The 16902-nt window shown below is 38.0% G+C and overlaps 1 protein-coding gene across 5 annotated transcripts in view; it reads right to left on the reverse strand.

Annotated features, from left to right (window-relative positions):
- The window catches only part of MLLT10 (MLLT10 histone lysine methyltransferase DOT1L cofactor), a 127227-nt gene that overhangs the window by 89480 nt on the left and 20845 nt on the right, over positions 1-16902 (reverse strand). For 4 of the 5 annotated variants that reach the window (XM_071560185.1, XM_071560182.1, XM_071560183.1 and 1 more), the window contains exons 4-5: positions 14184-14238; positions 428-537 (exon numbers count right to left, since the gene is read on the reverse strand). In XM_071560185.1, the coding sequence (XP_071416286.1) occupies positions 428-537; positions 14184-14238 (165 nt within the window). The remainder of the gene's footprint in view (positions 1-427; positions 538-14183; positions 14239-16902) is intronic. The other variant, XM_071560186.1, reaches the window with a different exon arrangement.

Consider the following 16902-nt stretch of genomic DNA (forward strand, 5'->3'; position numbering starts at 1 on the left):
TTATCTTAATATATTAGCATACCTTTCTTCCTAAAAAGCATGTTTATAAACATGTTTATGTTCATATCAATACTTCAAACAGTAGGACTTCATGGTAATTAATAAAAACAATTCAAATAAGGTGTTAAAGTATTTTAACCTATAGGAAATATTTCACATTCCTTTCAAAATAAACTGTTGTTCAAAGATCATGATATTTTTAATTAACAAAATAGTCCCTAATCTGTAAAAGACATGGCAGAGAGAGTTACACCTTAATTTGATATGCAGCTTTCCTAATTCTTCAATTTACCATAACGACATAGCAGAAAACACAGAGCAGTACTGCACACATTTATTAATTTTACATACATTGCATTCTAAGAACTGTATTTTTATATAAGTTTTAAAATAAATACATTAGATATAAAAAGACATATAATTATACCTTATTATAACGATCATGAGGAACAGACTGCAACACGATAGGTTCCATTGTAGAAACATTTGCAAACTGCACCTCGGGAATGTACAGAGCACAAACCACATGAGCCCAACCTATAAAAAGTTATAATTGTATTTAATTTTAATGTTTTCTAGAAGCTCAAAGGACATTTCAATTATAGTACAAAGAATCTTTTACAACACTTTTTTCTACAGACTATTTTAACTGCTTAGAATATTAGACATTATGTTTACATTTCTTTTTTGTTATCTAAAGTTTAGATGAGCTGTAATACATTTTTTAATTTAGTCAGGGGAGAATTTATACAAGTAATACTCCATGAAATTCAAACACTAATGATTTAGACAAACAGTGACACACAAACGGAAAAACAAATTAGTCTTCAAGTTTCTTGGATTAACAAAGTCATTGCATTAAAACTGCACATTCCTGCAAAAGGGAAATATCATTTGACCAAACTAGTATTCATGCAAGTAATACCATCACAGAAGACTTCTGTTTATAATTTTTATTTAAACAATGTCATTCTGATTTGAATAGACTCCTGTTTTCTTTCTATAGAAGGAAATCCCAACATACACACACCCCCACATTCCCCTCTATGAAATCTCTTCTTTTCCTGCTATAAAGATGTGGCCAGCTCACTTTTCATAGGAATACAAATTGCTATATCCAGTCCTATCCGAACTCATTAATTTGGGGTCACCAACAAATGGTTACTTACCATACTGTGCTTTAACAACATTTTGAGAAGCCAATATTCCTAATTGTCTGACATTTGGTTGGGGGGATGGAAACACCCATTAGAAAGAAACATAGTAATTAAAAGTCTTTTTCAAAACTAAGATCCTGAGAGTTGTTAGTTTGTTTTAGTGGAAGACTGTTTGCAGTAGCTGTAACTTTAGCAGAAGCTGCTACACAGTTAATCCAACACTGACATTAGTAACAGAATTAATAAGAGCAGTAACAGCTTATCTAAAAGTGAGTTTGGTGTGGCCATTCATTTGGTTTGAATTCTGCCCTTTCCCGAGAGGAAAAGCAAAGTCTCTCATCACAACATCTTCAGTGTAGTATAAAAATAATTGTGCTTTCCTGCTACCCAGGCTTACTTGTATGGACATAAAATGACAGACTTACATAATTAGATAATCTAGCAGATTATCATATTAGGCCAGCGAAGTAAATTATCACTGTGCAAATCCATGCTATAAAGAAAAAAAACCCACACATCAATAATTAAAAAAAAAAACCACACAAAATCCACCATACTGCCTCACTGCAGCCTTTTTGAGTTTTGTTTTCATCTTGGATTTTCTCAGCTCCTCTATTGAAAATAAAGGTTTTTCATTTCTTTACCTGACTGTACCTTGACTCACACTGAGCTAAACAAAACTGTACTTGCTTACAATAGTATTGTTGAGACCCTGGAATGGTCCTTAAAATAAAAAGCACATATGCAATCCCAGATGCTTTTCTTAAAGCACAAATCTTCTCTAGTTACTTCCAATGGATCTGGTGGATCTCCATTCACTAAATTGGTCATTAGAGTTTCTACAGAAAATGGAAAGTGCAAACACACAACATGTGCAGTCAACATTCACAGTCAACATCACACATATCATTCCAGTACTGCAACTGCAGCCAAACACACTGACTGTGCTGCTTCATCATTTTATTCCCAAATAGTCTGTAGAATTATTCTATATGGAAAAAGCCTAAGACTAATAAAAGTATAGGGGAAAAAAGGATAAACTGCCAACTTGGGCTGCTTTTAAAAACTGTTACAACAGATCATTTTACAGTTATAATTAATAGAGAGAACAAAAAAACTATAAAAACCACAACTTTTTTTTTCTGTTCTCCCCTCCATTTGAAATATCTTTAGGGAATAAGTGTTTAAAAGGGCTTTTCTAAGACTTGCAAACTACCCTAAGCAAGAGTCATTTTACTGAAGACAAATAAACGTCAACATGGTGTTAATGGTGAATATTTATCGTTAAATCTCCTCTCAAAAAATTAACTCAAATAGAAACACCATTCATCTAATAAAGACATCAAACCAATGAAAAAGTGACACTGAGACTTGGGGAAAAAAACCTTCTTCACACTTAGCTACACATAATCAGATGGCAAAAGCTTTTACTTCAGATATAATTAAACTTGTCCTCCAGTTATACTTACATCTAATGAAAAATTCTTATGATAATATACAGAATATACAAGAGACATTCAAAAAAATATGACTTACTAAACCAACTGGAATTTAGGTAAAGAATTTTCACTAAAAGAAACCAGTTTTAGATGCAACTTTAACTGAATAACTGCTCCATCGCTATCCAAAAAACAAAAAGGAAAAACCAAACCCTAGAAGCTGAATGTATTCCTGTTTCCAAAATCCCAAGTGCACATCCAGGACAGTGGGCAGCAGCCTGCTTTCATCTTCCATGAAAACAAACCAGGATCTATTTACCCCCAAAAAATTAAGTGCCGCAGCAGTAACACACTTTTCGAAAAGGGGTCAATCAGTGCCCAGGGAATTGAGAACAAGGGACATTTTCCATTCATTTCCATCTGCCACCTCCAGATCCCAAACAACCAGACCTTACTGCAGAATTACAATCTGTCCAACAAACATTTAACCGTAAGGGTGGTTGCAGCACCCTCATATTGGCAGCTTCAAATGCCTCCATCAGGCAAGAAGCCCAACTCCAGCACCAGCTCCCACTAGGACTCAGACACACTGCACACAATTTCTTAAATTTCCTTTTGTCCGACGTTTAACTGGTGAAGAAATACAGAATTCTCAGAGAGCAACACCCAGCTCACCTGGAAAAGTCAAAAGAGCCAGAGGGTCAGCAGCTGCCTCTGAAGAAGGAGTAAGGAAGAGAATTTTCCATAAGAAATGTGGCTACAGACTGGTTCTCTAAACGTGCTGTGGAATCTCCATCTTTGGAGAACTCAAGGTCTGCAGACTCCTCCACAAAACTTTTGAACTTAAGGGAGGTCAAGAAGATTCAGTTTTGGCGTACAAAGACCAAGTAGTGAGTGAAGGAAAACAGAAAAGAAAGCAACGAACCCCCTTTTTCCTAAGCATCGCTAGACTAGTCACTATTGTTACAAACCATAAGCACCATAAGTCAGGACACCTCCAGCCAAACAAAGTGAGCTTGAGAGCTCCTCCTCTCCCACTGAGGAAAGAATGAGCCACCAGCAGATAAACAGACGTCACTTAACGTTTTCTGCTACTGAGAGTGCTCTTGACTAACTAACACAGCACAGAAACATCTTCCCAGTCCTCTGCTGAAACTTCCTTCCAACTACTCTCCAGCTGAGCACAGAGCTCAGAACCCCAACAGAATAAAGGATCTATTGCCACGTCTGTCCACTGTTTCCTTCTGGGTTACAATTTCCTACTTTATCTGCAGGGGTAATGAAACATTCTAAAGAGAAACTCACCCAAACTGTACATAAAAGCCCATAAAAGAAGAAAGTATTTAAAAGGATTTATGATATTCAAGACTACATTAAAATACATACATTTCAATTTACTCCATTCAAGCCATAAAGACTGCACTATAAACTTCCTATTCAAATCAATTGCTACATTATTCTTGAGCAACTATAATTTCATCAGCAACTACACATCCTTCCCTTCCTTCTCACCCAGAAATAAAAAATCATCATTAAATCCAGTCCTTTTGAGCTTTACCAACAGTTAAGTGTGAAAAATACTGTTGTACATCTATGCTTTAGATTCTAAAATAAACCCCTCCAACAGCACCATTCTACACATTCAGTAACGTTTAAAACATTCTCACAGTTTCTGTTGCAACTGGGATCGTTTCATCCTCTGCTCCTCTCCAGCCAAACACCACACACAAGTAACAGCAGGATACTCTTATTTTTTCCTATTTGTTCTCCAAATTTAGCCAGGAACTGATGCCATTTTTGTGATCACTTTCATTCCAAATGAGTTTATCAAACCCATCTCTATCAACCATATCATTTACTGTTTAAATCAATAACAAGTTTCCATTCACTTCAGTTGTGCATGGTTTGAATTCAAACAAATGGACACAGATTTATTACTCACTTTTATTTCACTTCTGAAACTTACAGTAATTGCTGACAAACTCTTACTATTCCCACTAAATACTTCAGCTCACTTTTGTGACTGCAATTTACTTTTGCACTTTTGGCTTTATCTTCCTTTCAGGACAAATTTAACAGGAAGGGAGGGCAGGACACATATTTTTGCAAATGCAACTTGCAAAATTATCTTAAAATTTTCCCTATACTCAAGATATTTTTGTTTGTTTGTTTGTTATTTGGCTATTTTTCAATCTTTGAGAAGGTGGCCATCTGACATATGTGTCTTCTCAGTAACAGTATTTTTACCAGATGATAAAATGCCTGGCTTGCTAACCTTAAAATAAGCTTTATTACTTTTTTTTTAAACTAATGCCTAAGAAATGTACTGTAAGGATTCAATAAGCCACCAACTTTGCTTGTTTCTGCACATTCTTACCAGAATTGCTTTCTCTGAAACTGCTGAAAAAAACCCTCAGGCAACCATGGACTGACAAATTCTCTGCCTCTTTTGTTTTAAACAATTCATTACTCTATAATAATCAATGTCTCTATCCAAAGACTGTAAAGCACCATCAGTTTTTAGTTTTTACTTACTGGTGACAGACAAATTAAAGTTAGAAACATTTACTTCAACTGTGCTTTTAAAGTTCAGTAACTTTGGGAAATGCTGCTTACATTTAAAAAAAAACAAAACTCTGTTTTCTAAGAAAACATCACACAAATACAACTAAGTCATTTTCCTTTGAAGAGATTTTAGAAAACAACTTCTGCCAACATTAAAACAATACCAAAAAATACATATAAACCAATTCCAACATCTACTTTGAGAACAATAATAATGAAGACCATTTTTTCCAATATCAGAAATTGGGAATTCTTGTTGAAAAGTCTTCATAGTTTAAATACATGTTATGAAATTTCCAGCATTTCCCTTGAGTTCTTATTTTCATTTGTTCTTCAGAAAGACATACATATTTACATATTGTTCTAGCTTGCAAAATGTTGAATTACCGGCACAGAATTATCCAAATTTTACCAATCTTTCACTGAGATTTTTATTTCCAGTGCCTAACTGATTTCTAACTCAGTGAAAGCCGAGCAGTACATACTTAGCAGGTATAATTTTACTGTACATTGTTCATTGAGAGTAACAAAGCTCAGACTCCAAGCCCCAGCTGATCTAACAGTGTGCCAAAGAACAAGGAACTCCTAGCAATTTCACCATCAGCAAACACAAGACCATTGACAACAAACAACCCAGTAACTAGAAGCAAACTCTACTAAAGTAAGCTAAAATTAACAAAGAAAACACAGGAAGATAAACAATAGACAGTATGTTATGCAGATAACTGAACTTTTGCCTCTACAATTACTGCTTAATTGCCCAAAACTTGACTCACAGGCACTATCAAGATAAATAAACTCACAGAACTTTTAAATCATCTTCCAGTGCAAACTTTGAAGTCTTGCTTTTACAGTCTTTTAGTTCATATTCACAAAATAACAGCAACTGACTCATAATCCATCTGCCCACCCAGACCTTGGGAAGCACATCCAGCCTGTGAACTGACAGAGCAGGGACAACACCACGACCCGCAGTCAGTGCTGAGCCAGGGCTGCAAAGCACCAACGCACTGTAGACGTCAGAATCAAGGAGTCACCCTGAGCTCCAGCCACAGTGTCAGTCTGGTACCACAAGAGAGCTCTGGGATATGATCTCCATCTCCTAACCATGTATCAATTCTAGAGCAAAATTTGTTTATGCATTCTCACTAAGTTCCTGAAGAGTCATTTAGATCTCATTAAGGACGTTTTAGTTTATTTCTAAATACAGCTCACTCCCAAACCAAGTGAATGTATTTATTATTCCAGCATGGAAAAAAATGGTGAAATGTTAGTTTCTTTTTATGGTTGCTCCAGGTTGGCATTTGAGAATATGCCTCAATCCATTTCAGCCATGGACTGCCGCTAAAAGGTTGGGTCTCACCTTACTCTTCACTTCCAACTGTACAGTCTTGCCCTCTTCCTGCAAGTATGAGTTTGTCATGTAGCAGGGCAAATAATTTCTTTTTCATCTGATTACTTAACTTGTGGAAAACTGGCAAGTTTACCTTCCAAGAAGATCAGTAAATAGGGTGATGCAACCCACACTGAGGTTGTAACATTACCACACACAAAACCAGCAGTGAAGAAGCACCTGGTCATGGCAAAACCACAGCCCACTCCTCTCGGCAGAGGTCAACAGCTGTCCTGGATTACAGGAAAATTGCACCCTCCATTTCCACAACCACCAGATCTGTTGACTGACCCCCAGACTGAGCTCTGTCCAGCTCCGCTGGATTCACCTTTCAAAGATGTGCTTAAGACCGTTACCATTTGCCAAAGGGAAAGATTAAGTAGTATTTAAAACCTTAAGTGTCTCTTTCTTAAGGCATTCCATATACTTTTGTTTTGACCCTGATCTTTCTTTTCTGTAAAAACAAGAAAATTTGCAGAAAAGAAATGTCAGCTTAAGTTACTGTCTTTTCCTTACTTTATTAAATACAGGTTTAGAGTTTGCTGTTGTTATTCACTATACTGTTAGATCCACTAAGATGAGTAAAAAGAAGGTGCCCACAGTAACTGCCAGTGGTTGGTGGTCAACCTCATCATTGGTACAGAATGGACAATTTCTGTTAAAAAAGAAAAATAAGTACTATTCATCTATAAAGAAAAGGCTTCATCCCACTATCGAATTTCACTAAACTCTCCATTTAAAAAAATCTGGTCCTCAACTAAAGAATTGGTTCACTTTGAATCATCACTCAGCAGCACAACAAACAGTTTGTTTTTAAAACAGCTACAGATGAAATTCCATTGGTTGGTCCACAGAGTAAGCTAATAGTTATAATAATGTTGTCTGGCATGCTATGGAATTAATGATTTTCACTACCCTCAAGAAATTCTTTCCTACAACAAAAGGAAAAAATGTCATAAATAAACAACTAAAACTCTAAAAAAATTTCTAAATACACATCATGATAATTAGCAATAAAAATAATATACATTAAATTGTAATACATGTATTTATATTACTAATATATTTTAAGACTGTTATAAATTTTTACTCTTTCCCAGAAAAAAATACACACATAAATTCCTGCAAATCTGCTCAAAAGGACCAGGGAACATTTGTAACTAAGCACTTATAAATGCAAACACTTGGTGTGTACATCCGACATAACACCATTCACATTCTTAGACATTAACACCAAGAAAACTCATCAGAACAGTAAACCTGACAGTGAGAGCTGTTGACTCTAATAAAAACAACAGCAACAGGAAAACCTGGAATATACCGTTTTATAGGCTTGGGAGATCCCAGTGCTAACTCGGGGGTGAGAAGAGGGCCTGGACCATGACATAAAACCACCACATTGTTCGCTGGCCCTTCCCCAAGCAGCTGCATGAAAGAAGTCTTGGTGAAAAGTCAGACAAAGAATGCTGTTACACAGCATTCCTGATCATCATTCGTTGGAATCAGATTTCAAAGTAACAACTTTTACAGCAAAATCAAGCCTTTTAGGCTTACAGAAAATTGCGGACAAAGGTTACTGCAAGAAAACCATTTAATCAGGAGATGCACAATGTTAGATGCAAGTGACCAATTTGATTAAAAACAGACTGCATACTCAGTATTATAAAAAAAAATTAAGTATTTGGGATTCAAAAATCTATCATCAGTTCAAATGGTCATGATTTTATCTCCTCTGTGAGTGTCAAAAAAATCCATTAAGGAAACAAGGCACGAAACTGCCAAACGCCAACACTTCTCAAGTATCTTACAAGAAGTGCTCACTTGTTACTCTTTCGGTTTTCAAAATAATATGTTTATAATTTATGCAACTACCAATCCACATACAAGAGTACAAAACTAAACAAAAACTCATCTTTCAATAGCCTTCTTACACTGTCCTAGTTACAGGGACCAGTTTATCACTATGTGAGTGTAACCAAAACTGTTTATTCAATACCCTCTCTGTCATTTCTCATGAACTGTTAATAATGGATCATTTGCAGCAGCTGCCCAGGGCACACCTGACTCCCCAGGCTACACTCTGGGTGTTACAGAACCCTGTGAGACAGAGGAGCCTTTCTCTGCCTTCACACCATGACTCAGGTGTGATAACTCCCCTCTAGGGAGGCTTTAGCACCTTCACACCCAGCCTGGGGGGTCATGTCTGCTAATGGGCAATAATGGGCTTGCCAAATAGGCAGCTGCAATGACCTAGACCATCAAAGATTCCAAAAATATCCCATGACTCACAGAGTTAAAACACCCATTGTGAAACTCTTCACTATGGGATAGGTATTGTATTGCACATTCCCACCTGAGCATACGCAACCTGGCAGCACTCACTGGATCCAGACGAGGACCAGAACCTCGACAGGACCGTGACTGCCACTCTCGACAAGACTGTAATCAATTACTCTGACTGAACTGCGACCATCATCCTCACCAACAGATTTCCTTTCCTTTTACTCTGTACTCACAAGGACTACGTGGTGCTCAGCACAGGGTCCAATGAACACCATTCTGTTCCTGTCCCACAGTGCTGAGTTATACATCTGCTTTTGTGGGTTAAAACCAGCTTTTTTCTGTATCATTACATTTATTGTATTCTTTTTAGTAAATTGTAACTCTTACTTGTAATCTCCCTTGAGTTGGGTTCATTTCTCCTGCCAGTTTACCTTTAAACCAGCACATACACATAAGACAGCAAAACAATAAGCAATTCGTAAACTTTCAGGTTTTCTCATTTTAAAAAACTTTTATATTCAGTTGTGTTTAAAACCCTAACAGTGCTCCCAAATGAACATGAATACCAAATTTATCAAGGAATTCTGTCCCTAAATAAAAGCAAAGAGGAAAGTTCCTGCTTCAATTCAATCTTATTTTCCTACTTTTATGATCCGTAAAAAAATTCATAAATAAAAATATTTTTAAAACAGTAAATAGCTTAATAGAATTTATAGAACTCCTATCTCTGAACAGTGAAAAGTCCTAATGTTTATGTAAAACAAAGACCACAAAGTCTGTATATAGGGAAGACTATTTTTGTTCACGAAATCATAGCTGTAAGACTGTAAGTCACAGACATTAGGCAAAGTAATAAAGCTTATTCAAAACTTATTCCTAAAATTTCTGACAAACACCCCACTTATAACTGTGCAATGTCCCACTATTATTAACAGATTAATTAAATCAAATGTGCAGCTAAATTTAGTTAACTCCTAACAATCCTTAGGATAGATAAACATATTGGCAGATAAACCACACCATGGAGAGTAGTCCAGGCTACACTCTGCTAAATCCAAGTGTACTGTTTCCAAGATCTGTGCAAGTGCAGGAGCAGAATTACCATTTTCACACAGTGTGCAGAGACTGAACAAACATGCAAACAGACCTTTGCTGCTTCTGTTCAGGGTCAGCTCAGGTCTCTGACAATGGAAAACACAGGAGGGACACTGAAGCAGAGCAGGACATACCCTGCTCAAATCCAGACAGAAATACTCTTTGGGCTTGCTACAGGTTCTGTTTGCAGTGCCAGCAGCCACCACCACCAAGGCAAGAACAGGCAGATATCTCTGTGTTCTCCAGTGTCTCCAAAAAGGTTACAGGAAGAGGTATTGAAAAGGTGAGCACAGAACAACTGATCTTTGTCACTTCCTATCACTTCACAAGTGCCAAGTGGATCAAATAAAACCATGAGGTCACAAAACAAACCAGTGTACACCCTGACACATGGTACAGCTCAACTGCAAAATGCCTTTCCACACAACATTAGGGATACTAAACCTTTATACCCAAGTGGATGCCCCAGTAGTGTGATGGACTCTTCTTCCATTAAACACAAAAATACCATCTCTGGTTCAAGAAGTCCCAAAGCACAAATACTTGTAGGCTGGGAAAGTATTCTAAGAAGGCACATGAGAACTTTGCCAAGAACCTGGTTCAAAGGGATAAACAGAGTAGGCCTTCATGATACGTTCCTCTCCTCTTACCATCTCAGGCTGTCACTTTTAAGTCCTCTCTAAGACCATGACAGTTCTGCTCCAAAAATGCTGTATTTAAGGTATCACTGAAAACTGTACTTCTGTGTTTGCCATCAATGATACCAGACAGCCCAACATTAACCCTCAACAACTGTACTGATAAGCACAACCAAGGCAGGGTAGACACCTTCAACTAGAAATACAGAACCTAAAAAGCAAATCTAAAAAAAATCATCTCCAGAAGGTCAGATAAGCAGCAACAGCCCAGTAAAAGGAGAAGAATGCACACAAAGGAACCTCACACCATTTGGGGGGCAGAGACAAAAGAATTCACAAAATACCAACCCAGCCACACCATACACCACCATAACGCACAGTCATTTAATAATACTTATAGTCAAGTTTAAAATACTTATAAACAATACATGTTTGATTCCCAAACTACTTTGTCATACATTACAGTGCCCCAGAGTTCTTGAAGGTGACATAACACCATTACAGAAGGGCTATGAGATCAGGCTGCTTTCAGTTACAGTGTGAGACTGACTGAAGGCAGCTGATGCAGAGGCTGCTGCTGCTGAAAGAACAGTCCTGGCCATTCCCTTACACCAGCAACAGCACAGGCAGCCAGATCAGGGAAATTATTTCATTTAGCTGAAAAGGAACCCAGGCAGGGAAAAAAGGACAAAAGCTTTAAATGCTTGTACCACCACAAAGGAGGAAGCAACATATAGCAAGGACCCTCCCAGCAGGAACAGCATCTTACTGCAGGTTGACAAAATCATGGAACCCTACACTAAAGGCTCAGTAGACCATTAAGATTCCTAACATAAAAGCAAATACAGTACCTTCAATGCCAAAACCACATTTCTTCACCTTATTAAAAAGCAAATATCCAGAAGACTGTTTAAAAAAAAATCTACAAGAGCAGCAGAGTATGAGCTCAGCTATGTGAATATTCAAAACAAAAACTGCATTGGTTTTCTGGCTACAAAATGAAGTTACTTGCTGCCAGAAGGCAGAAGGAAGCATAGCTTTATATCACTGACATAAAATCAGCAATTTCTTCACTTATTCTGAAAAGCTAAGACCATTTATTTATATACTTACAGAAAGACTCCATAATTACAAGTTTATAAAGCTAGATCCTTACAAGGTTTTATCAGAAATGTTTGTTTCAAACTTTCTTCAGGAATACCTGCATCTTTTATCATTTCACTTGGCAACAAATGGTGTAACAGCATCTTCTGGCACAATCTCTGGTTAGGCACCTCTTTGAAAGGTAAGCTTGAGGTAAATAATGCAAATTTCTGAAATGCAACACCAGTCAAGAGTTGGTTTTTTCAAAGGTTCACATCCTGCTGTAAAACTGTTATTTAAAGGATATTTAGTCCATAAGGTAGAATTTGCTATATTCAACACCATGGACAAGATCTGTTACTGAGCTGGATGCTATCAGAAGGAATCACAGAATCATAGAATCAATTGGGTTGGAAAAGACCTCCAAGATCATCGAGTCCAACCCTTGGTCCAACTCCAGTCCATTTACTAGATCATGGCACTCAGCGCCACGTCCAATCTGTGTTTAAAAATCTCTAGGGATGGTGAATCCACCACCTCTCTGGGCAGCCCATTCCAATGCCTGATTACTCTCTCTGGAAAGAATTTTTTTCTGATATCCAACTTAAATTTCCCCTGGCAGAGCTTGAGCCTGTGCCCCCTTGTCCTATTGCTGAGTGCCTGGGAGAAGAGACCAGCCCCCATCTGGCTAGAACTTCCCTTCAGGTAGTTGTAGACAGTGACAAGGTCTCCCCTGAGCCTCCTCTTCTCCAGGCTAAACAACCCCAGCTCCCTCAGCCTCTCCCCACAGGACTTGTGCTCCAGTCCCTTCACCAGCCTCGTTGCTCTTCTCTGGACCCGCTCCAGCCCCTCAATATCTTTCCTGAACGGAGGGGCCCAGAACTGAACACAACACTCAAGGTGTGGCCTCACCAACACAGAGTACTCTTGTGAACTCTTAAGCCTCACCTATGAAATCTTCACTATCAAACTTTCACTGATGAAAATACTTGGACATTAAAATTATAGTACAGTGTAACATCTTTGCTATTTAAACTTAAATCATTTCAATCTTATACAGTAATTCACTTTCAGACAAGAATTTATAATTACAACAGAGCCATAAGAGAGATAACTAATAGGATGCTCAGATCTTTGATGCACATTGTCAAAATAAGTTCTCAAGAAGTTATGCAAAGGAAGTTTCAAAAATACCACAGACAACAGCAAAGCATTCTCAAATGCTACTTTAAGTATAAAACCTTAGAACACTTCAGTTACTTTATGCTGCACAAATTTTACTGTATATTTCAATTGGTTTGAGGTTTTCTTATTAGTTATTTCCTAATAAACAAAATGTCCAGCTGCCATTTCTGAAGAAATGAATTCAACACTGACGTATCAACCTCTCTGTGAGGAACACCAAGGAAGAGGACTAAGACTAAAGCACTAGGCTGGTACTTAGGATGACAGTTCCACTGACACATAATGACACAACCACAGTGCAATCTCCCAACACTCACACCCAGCACCAAAAGTTCACTAACATGTCTGAGGGAGCAGACACGAGAACAGTAAACCTGGAGCATACACTGAACAGAGCAGCCCAAGGGCAGGCAAGGGAAAGGGTAGATCAGCCTAAACATGAGCAGGCTCTGTGTTCCTGCAACTCAACTGCAACAGAAATAGCAAAGCTGCACCCACACTAAGCTAAGATAGAAATTAGAATATTATGTACACAGCATAAAATTTGCAGAATACGATTTATACAGACTGTCCAAATGAAATCCGTAACTCAGATCAACACTTTGTCCTCTCACAAGAGAAAGGGCTCAGGATCAAAATGACCAGGGCTATTTACAATAAATGATGGATGGGAATTCAGAAGTATCTAGCAAAGAGAGAAGAATGAATTCCAGAAGTGATTGAAAAATTAATTGAACTTTCTCACTCATATCACCCAGCAATTGGTATAAACATAATCAAGATGGGATATTCATTGGATACCTTCTCTAGCAGTTCTACTCAGCAGGAGCAGAACTGATGATAACCTGAACAGTGAAATTAGAAAGATGCAAAGGAGGGGTAATCACTACTGCAACTTTCCAGCTCTAACTGCTTTGTTACAGAATCTATTAGTAAATCAGGCATGAAAGAGCCATCCTTTGAAAAGGCACTGGGGCATCCAGTCTAAGCTATAGACATAAAAATTCCACTTTCCCCCATGAATGGTGCACTTTTAACAGCTTTCAATAAACACTCAGACTCCAACTAGATACACATAAAATTTATCCATTTTACCCATCAAAATCTTATGTTAAAATGGAGTTGTCCCATTGTAACTTTTTTCCTAAAAATGAAATTAAGAATAATGATAGATGTTCTCAAACTAAATTCAACCTAAATTGGACAAATAAAGGTTACTATAAAATAGTTATCTCTTTCCAAACCAGCCAGTGTTTTCATTTACGTTTAGGATCCCTATAATTTTTTTTCCACAGATTTATTTTCCTCATACAAAATAAGAGAGTTCACGAAAAGTAAAACTTACCCCCATTATCTGTTCTCTTTAAAGCACCATCCTTATGAGGGCATAATTCACATCTCTAGGAAAAAAAGCAAAAATAAAATAAAAAAAATGGAATGATCACAGCAGCATTGAAAAAGAACCAAACACATCAAAACTGTTATCTGGCATTAAAGCAGCAACCATTCTTTAGAAGTGAATGGGTATGTTTTCCCTTAAACTTTAACTCGAGTATTAATGTTAATTTGTGACAAACAAAGCTTTCTCCTCCAGATCCTAAAACTACGACATATATTAAAACTACTCACAGTTCTATCCCCAAGATTTTATTTGTGGATTCCACACCCTGGAATTCTGAAGACAAGCCTCCAAAGCCTATAGCATGGGGCAGACCGACATGCTGAGAAACCTGGGCACAGTGCAAACACTCTCTACCCTATTTCCTTGCCCAAGGTGGTCAATCACAACATTGTGCCATGGATTAATCAGCATAGATGCACATACTGCTGACTACACAGTCTGCTGAATCTCTGATCCTGAGATAAAAAAAACCTCTCACTTTCTGACTCAGAAAAAGAAGGTCAGAAGTTGACTCATCCTTAAAATTCTTACAGACAGCATGCCTGGAAATAAGCAGTTCGATGTAATATTCTTCCGACATACACCAGGACCACAACAGAAGAGTCTTTCTGCTACTGCTGCCTCCTATCAAGTTCCTAATATCAAGGTTATCTCTTAAGTGTCCTAGACCAGTGTGAACCGATTCCAAACCAGAGATGACAGAAATGGATAGGTGTGACACACATTCCACTTTAACTGCTCTAAATGACATGCAAAGGAACATCATTATAGGAGATCCTACACCTGGGAATCACCTTATTGCAACCTTTATGTATTTCCAGATACTTCCAACTCAAAGCATACCAACTTAACAAACCTTTCAAGTAAAGGAAGAACAGTCTGATAATCAGACACGAACTTAACAGCACATCCTTCAAACAGAGAGGGACACCTGGCATCAGTACAGCCTTTCCCCATGTTCCCTGAACAGACCTATCCTTCGTTACCAGCTTACTGACAAGGCAGCAGATAGAGGAGTCTGTGATGCTACAAGTGCCTCTGAAACAAATTGTGCAAACTTATTTGAGGTACTAGAAATTCCATTCCTGAAATTCATATGGACTATCTATCTAAACCTTTAAGACTTTCTTAACCTGTAAGAAAATTTATATTAGCAACAAAGATGCTTTCACAAGGGGCAGAAAAATTCTCAAATTATTTTTGCTCAGTATATTGGTATAGAGAGGAGTACACAGAAAGAAGAATCTCTAGGATTGTAGCCTTTTGTCTTCTGCTTCACTCACCTCTCCATTACATTCACTCACTAAAATCATCAGCAATCTACTGAAAGGCAGCAAGAAGTCTATGGTGAAATTTAGATATAAAAGTGGCTGAAAACTTCTGAATCGTTCTGTAAGTTACCTGCAGACTGGGAGGATTACACCTTTTTTTAAGTCAGGACACTGAAATGAACTGATCATTTTAAACTAAATCCTACATACGCAGTATATACGTGAGCTGAGCTGTATCTTAACCCTTCAGCTCTCCAAACATTAAGTATTAAATGCTGTAAGACACACAGTAGTAGCAGTTTCATTTCAGTGAATTTATCACACACTGAACCAGATTCCCAAAGCAAGAAGTCTGGTATATATTGATGGTAACAGGGCAATAGTTTGTTCCCACACCTGAGCTGCAAGATGGCAGCTTAAAGCCATGAGAAGAGATGAAATATCTGAGAACAGGGAAGCTGCCAGCATAGTCTACCTTGCCCCACCTCTGCAATCCTGTGTAAGTCTGACATATATTTTCTCTACTGGCAAAACCAGTTCAGGAGGTTCTCTTCTTCCCTCCACCACTCCCTAAGGTGTTGACACAACTATCTGTAGGGCTGCCCTTTAAACTAGATAAGTGAAACGGAGTGAAATGAACTTTTTAACATTTTTAACTCAGGTCATACCACTGATGCAATTTAAGCATAATCCCACAATTGTTGCACCAGCAAAACTGAAGGCATGGAGCCATAGCACTGCAGCATTAGTAATTCAAGAATTAGCAAGCTTCTAGAGCAAACTTTACCATAAAATCAAGCAAAATGATCACAGGACATGAAGCTGCAAGGAACTGAACCAGTCCTTTATGCAGAAGGGTTAAGCACACTCCATTCAGTCTCATCAGAGCTCGGTTTCACTTGATTTATTTTTGTCTATCTCTAAAATGACTCGGGTCCATTAGGCCTTCCCTCATTAATTCTCTGCAGTCCTGGCTGCAACCAATGAAAGATGCAAAACAAGTGGAGGAGGGAACTTTGACAGCAGAGGAAAATTCGAGCGCAGAGAGTTGTGCAGGGTATCCTCTGCCTGGCAGGGAGCGGGATGGCCGCACTCGGCTCTCATGGTGCTGGAGACAGGCAATTCTGCAGAGACATCTGCACTCTGATGACACAGAGCACTGCTCGTTCCATGAATTCTGGCTACAATCTGCAACAAAGTAGCACTCTAAGAAATTGATACACCAGACAGGGACCCCTTCTACTCCCTTACCTGGTTATGGAGCTCCTTCCCAGATTTCACACTCTCAGATTCTAATCTGTCACCCATTTCTACTCTGCCCTGTTTCAAAATACACCCCCAGCAACACCAGTAACTTTGCCAGGTGGGCAAAGCTTAGAGAATTATTCTTT

This window comes from Pithys albifrons, chromosome 7, assembly GCF_047495875.1.
Source record: "Pithys albifrons albifrons isolate INPA30051 chromosome 7, PitAlb_v1, whole genome shotgun sequence".
Lineage (NCBI taxonomy): Eukaryota > Metazoa > Chordata > Aves > Passeriformes > Thamnophilidae > Pithys > Pithys albifrons.